Consider the following 12,423-nt stretch of genomic DNA (forward strand, 5'->3'; position numbering starts at 1 on the left):
AATGCCTGCAAAGATGTGTTTCGCACATCCAGAAGAATGTTAATTCAGATCCCTTAATAACACAGTCTGAACTATAATTTAATTGGTAAGCAATAGATGGTATTTATATCTTAGTAAATGTAATCCTAAGTATCTGACTGCATTTTGATGCTAGAAAGCTCTGAGTTCAGTGCTACCTAGCGTACTCTAGAGATATCCTGAGTAGCAGAATGACCTCTATTGGTGGTCTTTTCCAGCAGATCCTATGAAATGGTACCTCCAGTCTCCAAAGAAAAGGTCAGTGGGAAAACATTACTCCCCAAGCTAATAGCACACCAAGCTAAAATCTGCTCCTAATTCAAGAGCTGGGTTGGGGCTAACGAACTAGAGCGTTCCACTTCATACCATTCATGGTGAAGCAGAAGAGATCTTCCAAACAGTGTCCCACTTCCAAAAGTCAGTCTCTGAAAAGCCAGCGTCTCCTCCAGCTGACAATCCTATTTCTCCCTCTCTGTCTTCTATGCCACAGATACCGCTCCCATGTATTTAAAGTTGTGTATTACATATGTCCCCACACACATTCCTCCCCATTACGTTAACTCTACAGGGAATACTTTGTTGTTCTGTCTTAACTTGTTAACCACCACACCTTTCAGGAACACATCTTCGGTGAAGGGCAGAATATGGCTGTACTTGCCTGCTATGCCGTCCCAGCCTCCATCAACTTGTGTGAAAAAGCTTGAATCACAGCTAGCACCTTCATATTTAAAAAGACCTCAGTGGATTGTCTTTCAGGAATTGGATGTGGGAAGAGTTTCTAGTCTCTCAGCTCCAAGAGAGCAGTGCCTGAGATTTAGGCATGTGCTCATGGCCGGAGGAGAGTTTTGTCACCATGTTATTCACTGCTGAGCCGAGACAGTCCATTTAAAACAGCCACAAGAGCAAGAGAAGGGAAAAAAAATACCAAGGTTAACGGAGTAATGCTTCAGATAAGTGTATCAGTCTCTTTGTAATCAGTTCAACCCCATTTTTAGTCTTAGACCCTGACCCTGTATGGGCTCAAGTCCAAACACAGAAACCTCTTTATTTCCTTCCAGAAAGACTAAACCCATGTCTTTAAAGGTCAGTGGGCAAACTCCTCTGGAGACAGTGGAGTCTGAACCTTTCCTGGTTCATTCACTAATGGACCCTTTGATCACATCCCAAGAAACTTGCCAGTGTCCATCCTGACCCTTCCACCTACCATCTTGGAAGATCCCCCCTTCCTAGGAAAGTACATCAGGTCTGACTTCTGAAGGCACAAGACCACTCCTGGTTCTGCAGAGAAAAGTAGTTATTCCCAATCAGGCAGAACACACACTTGTCCAAGCCCTGCAGATTAGGACATTCATGAAAGTTAAGGTAAATTAACCAAAGATGTGAAATGAATGCACATGAATTAAAGCATACCAAGACCCACATGGACATTTGGGAATAAAGTGACCTTGCTTTGCTTTTGTTTAATTGTCACCATAGTGAGCTGAGGCCATTTTCCTTCTGTATCACAGCACCCATGCGAAGGTTTAATGCACTTCGACTTCTGCGCATTAACTCACACCTCACACTAATTTGTCTTAACTCCCCATGTAAACAAGCCCTCAGAGGACTGTTTTTTTTCCTCTCTCATGTGACAGTTCACTTTATCACAAAGTGAAATGTGTTGGAGAAAACTATTTGCAGCGAATTTTCCCTCAGTTGTGCCTGCAGTGACATCTTTGTTGTGAATTGCTACAGAACTTCTCCCTCTGCCTAAGCTTCTCTGTTTTTTTCCTCTTTAAAACAGTTATATCGGAACAGCTTATAATTAGCAAAGCAGCATCCCTCTACCAGGCAGATAGGGAATCATTGGCCTGGTCTACAGGGGAGGTATGGAGGTGATCCAGGGAGATAAACTGCTGGGCTCTGGGTGACATAGGATATCTGCAGCTGAGCATAGAAATTATCTAAACCCAGGCCTCTTTTGCCACTGGAAATCTCTTTTCTCCTCCCCTCAGTGGATTTTTCCTCATTAGAAACAGTCAGCGAGCTTCTTCAAACCTCAGGATCATGCCAGTTGCGTGGGAAAGAAAAAGAGAAAAATTACTGCTATCTGCATGACTCCCATGCAGGGACAAATCTTTCCTTCTCCCTCTCCCTCTTTTCCTCCATCCCCCCTTTTTACTTAAGAGCAGTAGGAGACCTTCACATTAAGACACTGAACCCATCACAGTTGGAACAGACAAAGCCAGAGCGAGGAGGGAGGTGATGGAGGCTGAGACAATGTATTTTTAGTCATTTCGATGAATTATGGAGACGTGAAGTTGATAATTTATTGAAGAAGGGAAACGGGGGACTCTATGTAAATGTTTTCAGATGAATAATTAATGTGGCTTTCTAGCATCAGGGGGTCTTTAATTAAAGCCTCTGTTAAACAAGGCAAGGCAGACGAGCCCAGCTCCTTGCAGCAGCTAATTGCACCTTTCCCATGTACAGCTACGATTCAGAGACGAAGCATCATTTGCATCAATAAAGAAGGACAGAGCCTACCTAGGGTGAGTGGCAGGAGGCCGTGGAGAACAGCTCAGTGACCCCAGGGCTGAGGTGGTTTGCATCCCATTTTAAATTAGCTTGGTGTACAGGCCAAATGACGGGGTGTGGGGAAGCAAGGATGGAGGGGGCGCTCCGGCCACAAGGCTTTGAGGAATACGGAAAGCCACTCACAATTGCCTGTGGACTACAACCTCTTCAAGAGGGACCTACTGACAGGGTTATCCAGGGCCTTGCTGTCACTGCGCGATACATTTGCCTTCCAAAAGCCTGTCCCGTACCATGCCTGCCTCTCTGTCCCATGGCGAAAGATGGGTTCACAGCAGAGGGGACCACAGCAATAAGGCAGCGTTTGCAGGGTGGATGAAGATGCAAACCTGTGCCTTCCCACCACCTAGCTGCTATCCTCATCCCCAGCATCCTCCACAGGCACCACTCTCTCAGGTGAACATGACGCCTGGGCTCTTCCTTCAGGGTTCTCACAGCTGATGTGGAGAGGATGCGATGTAGGTTCACTGTGGACTTCAGACAGAACCAAGCATCCCCTGCCTCTCCTGCCATGTGATGGTGAGATCAAACTGAAGACTTCTCCCTCACAAGGATTGGGCCTCCCAGGTCTATGGTTATTTCCCAAGGGAATGTATAAAACCATAACAGTTTCAGGAATTAGAATGGGACAATTAAGGAATGACAGAAGCCAACACAGGTAATATCTCTGTGAAGCTTCCAGTATAATCCCAAATTTGGCTTATTTAGACTCCCAGGGAAGAGCAGGTAAGTTTCCAAGAAGGGGAAAAAGCCTTGTTTTTCTGGAAAATATTGTCTAAATTAGACACAGTTTAATTAGTTTTTACACCTTGGCAAAGAAGAAGTATCTCACATTTTCCATTCATCTGTACCGCCAGTAACATTCGTGGTAACACTATAAAATGAGGGAACAAGAAAGAGGCAGCTGAAACTTTATTTTTAATAGCAAGGGTTAAAGCTAAAGTAGGCTAAAAAAGTTCCCAAAGCAAATATTTCCGAACACAGAAGCTAATAACATGTTTCTTTCCTGCTTTGCCAAAAATGGAGCTGAAGGATACCTCAAGGGGTTACCTAGTCCATGCCAGTCATCTGTGAAAGACGTTTGCTTAACCTGCCGCAGGTATTCCCCACTTTCTGAAGCCATACATAAGGTGCTCCCTTTTGGCACTGAGCACAAAGACAACCTGGAGACCACCCCCTCAAGAAAGGTCTCTCTGATTTCCGCCAGCACCTTGTTTTTCAGGAAAGCACTGAATCTTCGGGATTGCGAGCACGTGTTTTCTGTTTGCCCACACCAATGCTCTCGACAGGTCTGACATGTGCCTGCGCGCTCAGCGAAGGTTTACTGCTGCGTTTTGTGGAGGCAAGCGCTGCAAGAAGGTCTTGGAGGATACACTCGGAGCCCCTGCGAGCAGCTACGAGGCTCTGCTGCTCTCTGCTGGGAAACGCGGGCACAGCCCTAGCAAGAGGCCACGCTGGGAAAAGAGATGGATTTGCTAGCATGCTCTGGTTTGGTCTCTGCACACGAACACTCAGAGCCGCCTGCACCAAAGCAGAGACCTGGGCGCAGTCTCCTCCTCAATGTCGCAGCGGGAAGTGAGCCCACATCAAAGGCTGCTGATGTAGGAGCACTCTGGGTGCAATTCAGGAGCCCCAGCCCCTCGCCTCTCAGCCCTCTCTACTTCATGCAGGAGCTGGCTTTCTCCACATCACTCTGTTGCACTTATGCCCGCTCTCCTCCCGGCCTCTAATGCAGTTACTTTCTTGAAAACCCTCTGGGTAGAGGGCAGAGCAATCACCCCACCATACGTCAGAGCAGTCATCCCCACCAACACTTGGATCGACCACATGACCCTCCCAGAGTCACAGGTCGGCACGTGGATGAGCAGTGATATCTCTCCAAAGACCCCCTTCCTCTTCCTCCTGTTTTTTTGATCATTGCTCCATGCCGCAAGGCTGTTCTTTGCTCTCCAGGCCTCCAGAAGGTCTTAACTACATCTGGCTGCAACTGTGCGAATCCACAGGTCAGAGAGTCTCGGAGCCACAGCATGCAGGGAAGCACGAGGCCACGTCCTTGGGTATCACTGTAGCAGGTGAGCTCGCCACCTCAGCCTGGGAGAAAGCCCAAGCCCTGACAGCAGCTCCGGCATGAAGGAGGGAGATGAATTCCCCAGCCTGGTGCTGACTGGGGCCCTCTGCCCCTTTAAGCGATGATGTTTAATTTTCTGATGTGTTTCATCTCAGGCATCTCATTCTGATTTTCAAGTACCGGATGAGGTGACAGGAGTTTAAGACAGGTATTTTCAGGATTTGGCTATTATATATAAATATTTACAGCTCAATAAAATAAGAAGAAATATTCAAAGTGAACAGCCTGTGGAAAGTGAATTGTTCCAAGTCTTCACTGAAGACTTGCAAGAAACCAATCAAAGAGGCTCAGAAGTGGTTTGAGCGTAATTTATTAACCCAAAAGGGGCCGCATTGTTAACCAACATTATTTATAGTGAACAGCTCAACCATGTCTACTGAACAACTGTGATACTGCAGGGACAAATGCAATGAGTTACTACGCAGAGAGGACAAAACCAGCAGCAGATCTTTGTTACAGCTGTTAGAAAAAGTGTCCCCAGGAGACAGACACTGAATGTCTAATGGCTATCTTATTTCTCTGACAATTTATTTAAGTTTTAACTTAACAGCAGGAATGATAGCCACAGTTACATAGTGACTCCCAATAAAGGAGCGTATTGCTGATCTACAGCTGGTGTTTTCTTATTTATTTCAAAGTCTTTAAGTTCCAGACTTAGCATATGGTGCCATATAAATAATGATATAATAATACGTTTTTGCTTTCCATGTGCCTGGATAGAAAAAAAGCCGTGTGATTTATGTTACATGAGCATTGTGTTTAAGGCATTATTTTGCCCAGAATTTTTAATGCATTTAAAATGCATCTTCTGCTTTTTGTAATCTGTTCTTTTGAAAGAATAAACAGAGCAGTGATGTTTATTTAATGGAGTCATTCATCTTACTTCCTTCTACAAAATCCTAGCTTTCCAGCCTCAGCAGCCAGATCCCTGCAGTAGGCAGTGGGGTTGGAAATGGAGAGATCTGCTGTTTACCAATGAGGCACAGATGAAAGGAAGACATGGGGCTTGAGATTTACCCACAGCAGGATGCTATTTGAAGCCAGCAGGCAGCTGAGAACTGCTTAGACTTGTCCAGTAAAGGATGGAGAGGAGAAACCCATGGGAGAAGTTCTGCGCGGAGTCATGCTGTGCAGAAAACAGCACTGGGATGGCTCAGCGCACGACTCCTCGCACACACACAACCGAACGCAGACACGTACTTCAGTTAAAACTGTAACTGCAGTCACTAGAGCCAACACCGCGCCCCTGAAGTATGACAGGGATGTAACAGTTTACAGCTTTCCTTTCAGACCCTCGATAAACTAGCTCTGTGAGCATTACAGCTGTGCAGAAATACCTAACTGCAAAGCAGGGAAGATCTACTAACTCACACCTCAACTGTTCCTGGACATTGCTGTCTTAGTTTCCAGACTGACTGGCAGCAAGACCTCATCGAGCAAAAACTTCTTCACAGCTACAAGGGTTGCAAATGTGAGTTTAAACACGCACCAATCACTGCAGAACAAACTATTTCTAAGGAGTGTACAAAAGAAACCAGTGGATATTCTACCTACAAACTTAAGCCTGCTCCATTGGTCCACAGCTCCTAGAGGAAATATCAAAGACTGACAATCCTGAGCACCAGGCAGTATACTGTATCCTGTCCCATCATGTGAGGACAGGATAACCAGTGGAGGCTGAGAAGTCAGATCCTGAAATCTCCTGAGAGTTCACCCAACCGACTGCCTAAGCCCCTTCAACAATTTTACAGATTTTACCCAGGATCCTTCAAGATCTTTCCAAGTGAACACAGACCAAATAAACCCCCACGCCCAAAAAGCCAGCAGTCGCATGCTGTCCAGAACCATCGCAGTCCCATGGGAAAGCAGGAGAGGCAAGATGGGCTTAGAGGAGTTCAGTAATGACCTGGCGTCCCATGAGTGCAAACAGCTGTGCTCCAGTGCAAGATGATCTGAGCGGTCAGCGTGGCTGAGGATATGGACAACACTGTCATGAACCTAGGACTGGAGCAGTGGGGAAGCTGTTTCTCTTAAAAGGCCAAAAGCGTAACCTGAAAAACACACACAAACGGAGCTGCTCTGAATGGAAATGACATCTGTTAGTTTAGCACGGGCTTTGAAGTTCCTATATCTCCCTCCCTCTCACCCCCCATCAACCCCCATGGAAGTTTCAGACACTCATGTTTCAATCCCAGCTCTTGTCACACTGGAGCATGAACCAGAGTATTTCAGAAGCTTGTTACTGTGGTAACCCAGCACAGCTTTTATCTTTATTCCCTTCATCTCCTCTTTAGGGAAAACTGGCAATCTGTTTATTTGCTTTTTCTGACGAAGTTCATCACGCAGCACACCAACTGTCAGGATCTGTGTAAAACTGAGGAAAGTATCCCTCACATGAATGCACATGTAAATATTTTTCTCAGCACTTTACTACCCTTCCTCTTGTTTCCCTGCTTCTCTTTACAAGTTATTTGACATGTCCTTTGCCATCTGACCCTCCAGATACGGTTTGTCTCTGCCCTCCTCCTCCAGGCCTCCTCCCTACCATAGTACTTAAGAGCAGGTCCAAAAAGAGCAAATGGCTATCCTGGTCTTCTTTCGTCCTTTATAGGAGCATGCTAAGGCCGAAAGGCCACTGGAATTCACGGTGAAGTGACTCAGCTCCCTGCAAAAGGAAAGGCAGGTGGCAGGTTGGGCTATGGCCAACCCCCACACCCCTCCTCTGCCCTTGCTTCCACCAGGCCACAGGCAGCCGGAGGCCCCCGCAGAGGCTGACTGATAACACGCACCTAGAGACCTCTCTGGCTGCTGCAGGGGGAAGAATAATGCAGGCAAGGGGGCAGCCACCAGGACCAGGATGAGGACCAGGACCAGGACAGGCCCAGGACCAACCCCAAGACCAACCCCAGGACCAGAACCGGGGCCACGGGCAGAACCGGGGCCAGGGCCGAGCGCCGCCTCAGCCCCTCGCCCGGCCCTTCCGCCCTCACCCATGATGGCGGCGCGGCACTCGCTGCCCAGCTGACCCCGGCGGCACCGCCTACCGAGGCCGGGGGGCGGTGGTTTCCCCGGCAACCGCTCCGGCGTCTTCCGCCTCCTCTGCCGTCTACGGGCAGCGACGGGCGGCAGAAGAGGCCCGGCGCCGGCGGAAGGCGAAGCGCAACCCTGCCCTGCCATGGAGAGTCGGGGGCTGGTGAGGGCGGGCGGTGGCGACCCCGGGCCCGGAGACCTCATCCCCCCGGCACACCCAGCCCCGGGGCTCGCCCCTACGCCCTCTCTGGCTGCGGCCAGCGCTGCCCCCAGGCCCCTTGTCGCGGCCTCCTATGCCCCCAAGCCCCCAGACACCCGCGGCCTACTGCCATGCCCCCCTCCCCATGGAGCGTCCTGTCCCCCCTCGTCCCCAGGTGTAACACCCCCCTTCCCAATTACAGGGGAGGGCGCTGGTCGTTCTCCCGCTCTGGCCTCCCCCCAGCACCCTACTTCAGGTGACACAGCTGCAACCAGGAACCCCCAAACCAGCGAGTGGCCAACATGGCTCCTGCCCCCTCTGCCTCAGGGAGCGTACAACATACACTTAGAGTCCCCCTAAAATAAACCAGCCAATGGGCGAGGATCAGGCACCGGTTCACCCACTGCGTAGATCAGACCAGGTCTGAAGGCTTGGGCCTGAGCTTAAATGGAGTTCCTGGGCTCATGGGCAGAGGGTGTGGGTGAGACCGGTCACAGAAATTAAAGCCTATTAGTGCTTGCTCCAAGAGGGGCTGCAACATTTTTAGAGAAGGATGCAGTAATGTGATGTGCGTGGTCTGTGAGGCTACATGTTTAAAACATATTTTGCTCTTTATTTGTTAAATATTTTAGCAAGAGCCCAATAATAATTCAGAATATGAAGCAGATGAACCTGGCATACCACCAGCTGCTGAACCATCTGAGGACCAGACACATATAGTTGAGTCCCCACCGTCACTGGATGACTTACCTGGGGTTAAAACACCAGCATCTGCAGACCAGCCATCTGTAGTGGAATTGCCAGTGTCTGCAGACCAGTTGGTTGTTGAGAAACCACCAGGTTCTGATGACCAGTTACCTGTCGTTGAATTTCTCACATCCGGGGAAAACTCTGATGAGATCGGATCACCTGTGGGTGAAGAGCCAGGTTTCAAAGTCAAGATGTCCGTGTCTGACTCTGCACAGGCTGGCAGTAAAACGCCTGGGGCTCAGTCATCAGCAGCTGTAATCAAGCCAACAGAGACTACGTGTGAAATATCGGAGCAGCCAATGGTGTACGAAGACCCCTTTGAAGTCTCCATTAGGTACATGGAGAAACACAATATTCTGCAGATATTTCAGGTGAAATTTCTCTTTACCTTCTCCCTCCAGAGGCTTGCTTGCAAAGCTTGGCCTAAAGTTAGCTTGGACTAAATTATCCCTTCCCCAGATCCCTCCTTGTCCTGTGCTTTCTTAAGCATAAACTTAAGAAAAGCAGTAGAAATGGACCTTTGATCATCTTTGGGGATTGAAAGAGATGCTTGCTTTTTAAAATGCAGCTAGTGTTGGAGCAGAAAGTGCAGCCACCGATCTGTCCAAGGATCAATACTTCTTTCCTTCTGTCTGTCTGTCTCAGGACATCACAGAAAAACTGGTGTACCACAAGCCTGATGACCCCTTGCAGTTCATATTGCTGCAGGTATGGTGTCTTGCTGGGGCTCTGCGGGGACTGTCTGTTAGCGCCACAGCAGAAAGCTAGCTTTGCTGAGCACTCCGGAAATATGGTCAACCCATGACTATTTTTCTCACTGTGTGTCTGCTCACTTGGGAGGAGGAGAAGCATGGGGCAGGAGCAGAGTGCCCAGGGTGCACGGAACCACATGTGCTCTGAGAGGAGGAGGGAGGAGTGGGAGTGGGTGTGTGGAAGAGATGGATGTGGGGGGAGAATGGGGTAGATGTGCCCTGAAGGACTGTTATCTGAGAGGTGAGAGAAGCTTGGGGACAGAGATAGGGCCACTGTGTGTCCCTGTGACCCTTCTCCAGCTCCCTCTGTCCCACACTGGGATCCTATTCAGGAGAGCTGTCTCTGTTGATCCTGTGGGATATTAAAACGCAGGAAATTCAAAGTCAGTGGAGTGAGGCGATAGTTTGGGAGTGAGTTAGAAGTGTGGGGAGCTCCTTGGGAAAAGGAGGAGGTTAGAGGAAAGAGAGCAAACAGAGAAAGAGAATCTTTGCTGCCCTCTGGTCAGTCAGGGGAAGAACCACCTTCGTGATTTGCTGCTGGGTTCATGCTATACTGAAAGCAGATCCTGCAGAGGAATGGCAAGGTCAGTTCTGAGCACCAGTGCTAAGGAAACAGGCTCCCAAATGACCCTTTTCCTTTTCCTTTTGCCCAGGTGCAGTCTATGATAAATGCCAGGCAGACAGAAATGGAGGGAATATTGGAGGAGAACGAAGATGCAGAGGTTTTTCTGGAAGAGATCCTGTACCCTCCTTTTGACCCCTACTGACCTTGCTATTGTGGTATTGCATGGGGCCTTCACAGCACCGTGCTTTTGTAGTCGTTGACAGTAACTTGGAACATGTCTGCTTGTATCTCTGTTTCCTGATTTTTCTATTCTGTATGCTTGTGCTTCCCCTTGGGTTTAAATCCTGTGACCAAATATTGGGTTTGATGCACAAACTCAAATCTTAAAGTGTGTGTGGACCTGCATCCATGTATGGCGCACCTTGAAGAGGCAGGTCTGTTGAACTCCCACATTTAGGCCACCCCTAAGACTTTGCTTTTCCATGCAGAGAAACCTCACAGCCCAGACAATGCAAGCACAAAACCAAGTAGAATTATAAAGCAGCCCTGGACAACCCACAGTCCTCTGTTTTTTCATGCTCCGTTGGTGGCTTACTTTCTCCAGCTATGCAGCCGCGCCTATCCCCATCTAATACTTTGAGAAGCTGGGTTTGTGGCTTTCCCGCTGTCCCCAGAGCTCCTCTGATGCAAGCTGTCTCTTTGCCTCTTCCACACACTGGGTGCGGCTGCCTCACCCTTAACCATCCCTGCTAGGTTCTGATCATGCTGCTTTTTGGGGTTGCCCTGATTGTATTATTGCAAGTACAGTGTATATTTTGATAAGTAGAACAGTAAAGCAACAGTTGCACCCACCCTCTGTGGCTTCGGAAGACATTGTCGCTCAGGAATGTGGGAGGTGAATAAAACTAAACAAACCAAAACCAAGCACCAGTATCCCAGGAAATTCAGTCAAGGTACACTTTGCAAACATGCCATTCGAACTGCTTTTGATTCTCAAAACACTTACAATCCTCATTTTCATACTACCCAAGTGTTTGTTTCCACCCTGTAAAGAAACTTTGTATTTCTTTTTCTTGTCTCTTGCCTGAAGATTATTGAAAATGTGCAACAGAGCATGCTGTTATTTTGGCTTCATTTAAGTGTATGTGCAGTAGATGCCAGAAAGTTTTTTGTCACAACAGACTTTTCTCTTTTTTAGGCAAGTGCTCTAATTTCATGATGGATGGTAGTGTATTCCCAAATGACTGTCTCTATGGCTATGAAGAGAGCACCATAGAAACTTATCTTCCATCTATCTATTTTCAGCTAAAAGTCTGATGATTAGGTTGTGTGATACTCCACAGCAGAGCTTGGGCCCCAAAAATTTGGGAATAACAGAGGCAAGTATTTGGCATACAAATTCTGGGTCTGAGAAGAGTTGCCTTTCTATGTACAGTTCCCAAAAAAGATCAGTTAACTCATGTGTTTCCAGGTTAAAGGCAGGTAAGCACCCCTGTCATTCATAGGCCAGGAAGATTTTCAAGGTTATTGTGAGCCTAAATATGGCTCAAGATTCAGATAAAACCTTCATGGGTTTTGTAAGAGTTTTGATGTAGACTTAGGCATCTAGGTCCCATTGAAGCAGTGAGATGCTTTTGAAAGCCCAGCTTATGGAAGAATTGGACACTTAATGAAACAGAAAGTCTGACTGGCTTTCAGCTTGATGTATTTTTGATCAAGAATTTATAAGCAGCCCTGTGCAAAGGTGCCCTGTGAATGCAAGAGAAGTGCTAATGCAGCTCTGTGAAATAGGAAATGCATGGAAGATGAAGATAGTGGCTGAAGCCTTTTCCTCTCTATCGTCACTTGTCAGCATGTTTTCCCAAGAGATGGAGGAGTTGGCATTTTGTTGTAGAACGGGATTAGGGTGCTTTTGAGTACAGCCTTGGCTGCGAATTTCCTGCTTCTGTCATTTGTGTATTGTATTTTGTTGTTCTCTTTTACTCACAAAAAACTTTCGACTTGTAATATGTTCTTGGATTACAGGTGTATGCCCTCAGCTTCCTGTCAGCATTAAGGGAGTTATGCAAGGAAAGATCCTTCATTTCTCTTTCAGATAAGTTGAAGTGAGCTGGAAAGTAGTCTTCTTACAGGTGACAGTAGTGTTGCAAGGAAGGCCCTACCCAGTGTTCCTCAGCAATCTCAGGGCCTTTGGTGGCCTGGCCATCTTATCTCATGCTAACAAAGTTGCAGTGTGGCAGCAAAAAGTCCTCCACAGTGGATGTAAAAAAGAGCAGCTGTCTTCTCTGTTTCTCAGGAATGAGGTTCCTCGCCTTTGAGGAGCAGTAGTTGTATAGAAATGAATGAGGCTGTACACAGGACAACCATGTGGGTCTGGAGTTGGCATGTGTAGATGGCAAGAGGAGGG

The 12,423-nt window shown here is 47.7% G+C and overlaps 1 protein-coding gene across 2 annotated transcripts; it reads left to right on the forward strand.

Annotated features, from left to right (window-relative positions):
* The first annotated feature begins 7,808 nt into the window (after positions 1-7,808).
* TEX55 (testis expressed 55) lies at positions 7,809-11,267 on the forward strand. 2 transcript variants are annotated; one of them, XM_063322076.1, is made up of 4 exons: positions 7,809-7,913; positions 8,582-9,070; positions 9,268-9,407; positions 10,105-11,267. In XM_063322076.1, the coding sequence occupies exons 1-4, from the start codon at positions 7,896-7,898 to the stop codon at positions 10,115-10,117; spliced, it is 660 nt and encodes a 219-aa protein (XP_063178146.1). In that variant the 5' UTR covers positions 7,809-7,895; the 3' UTR covers positions 10,118-11,267. The 2 variants fall into 2 exon arrangements, with proteins under 2 accessions (XP_063178146.1, XP_063178078.1); XM_063322008.1 differs by having other exon boundaries at positions 9,345-9,407.
* Positions 11,268-12,423: the final 1,156 nt, after the last annotated feature.

The sequence above is a fragment of the Chroicocephalus ridibundus genome, chromosome 1 (genome assembly GCF_963924245.1).
Source record: "Chroicocephalus ridibundus chromosome 1, bChrRid1.1, whole genome shotgun sequence".
NCBI lineage: Eukaryota > Metazoa > Chordata > Aves > Charadriiformes > Laridae > Chroicocephalus > Chroicocephalus ridibundus.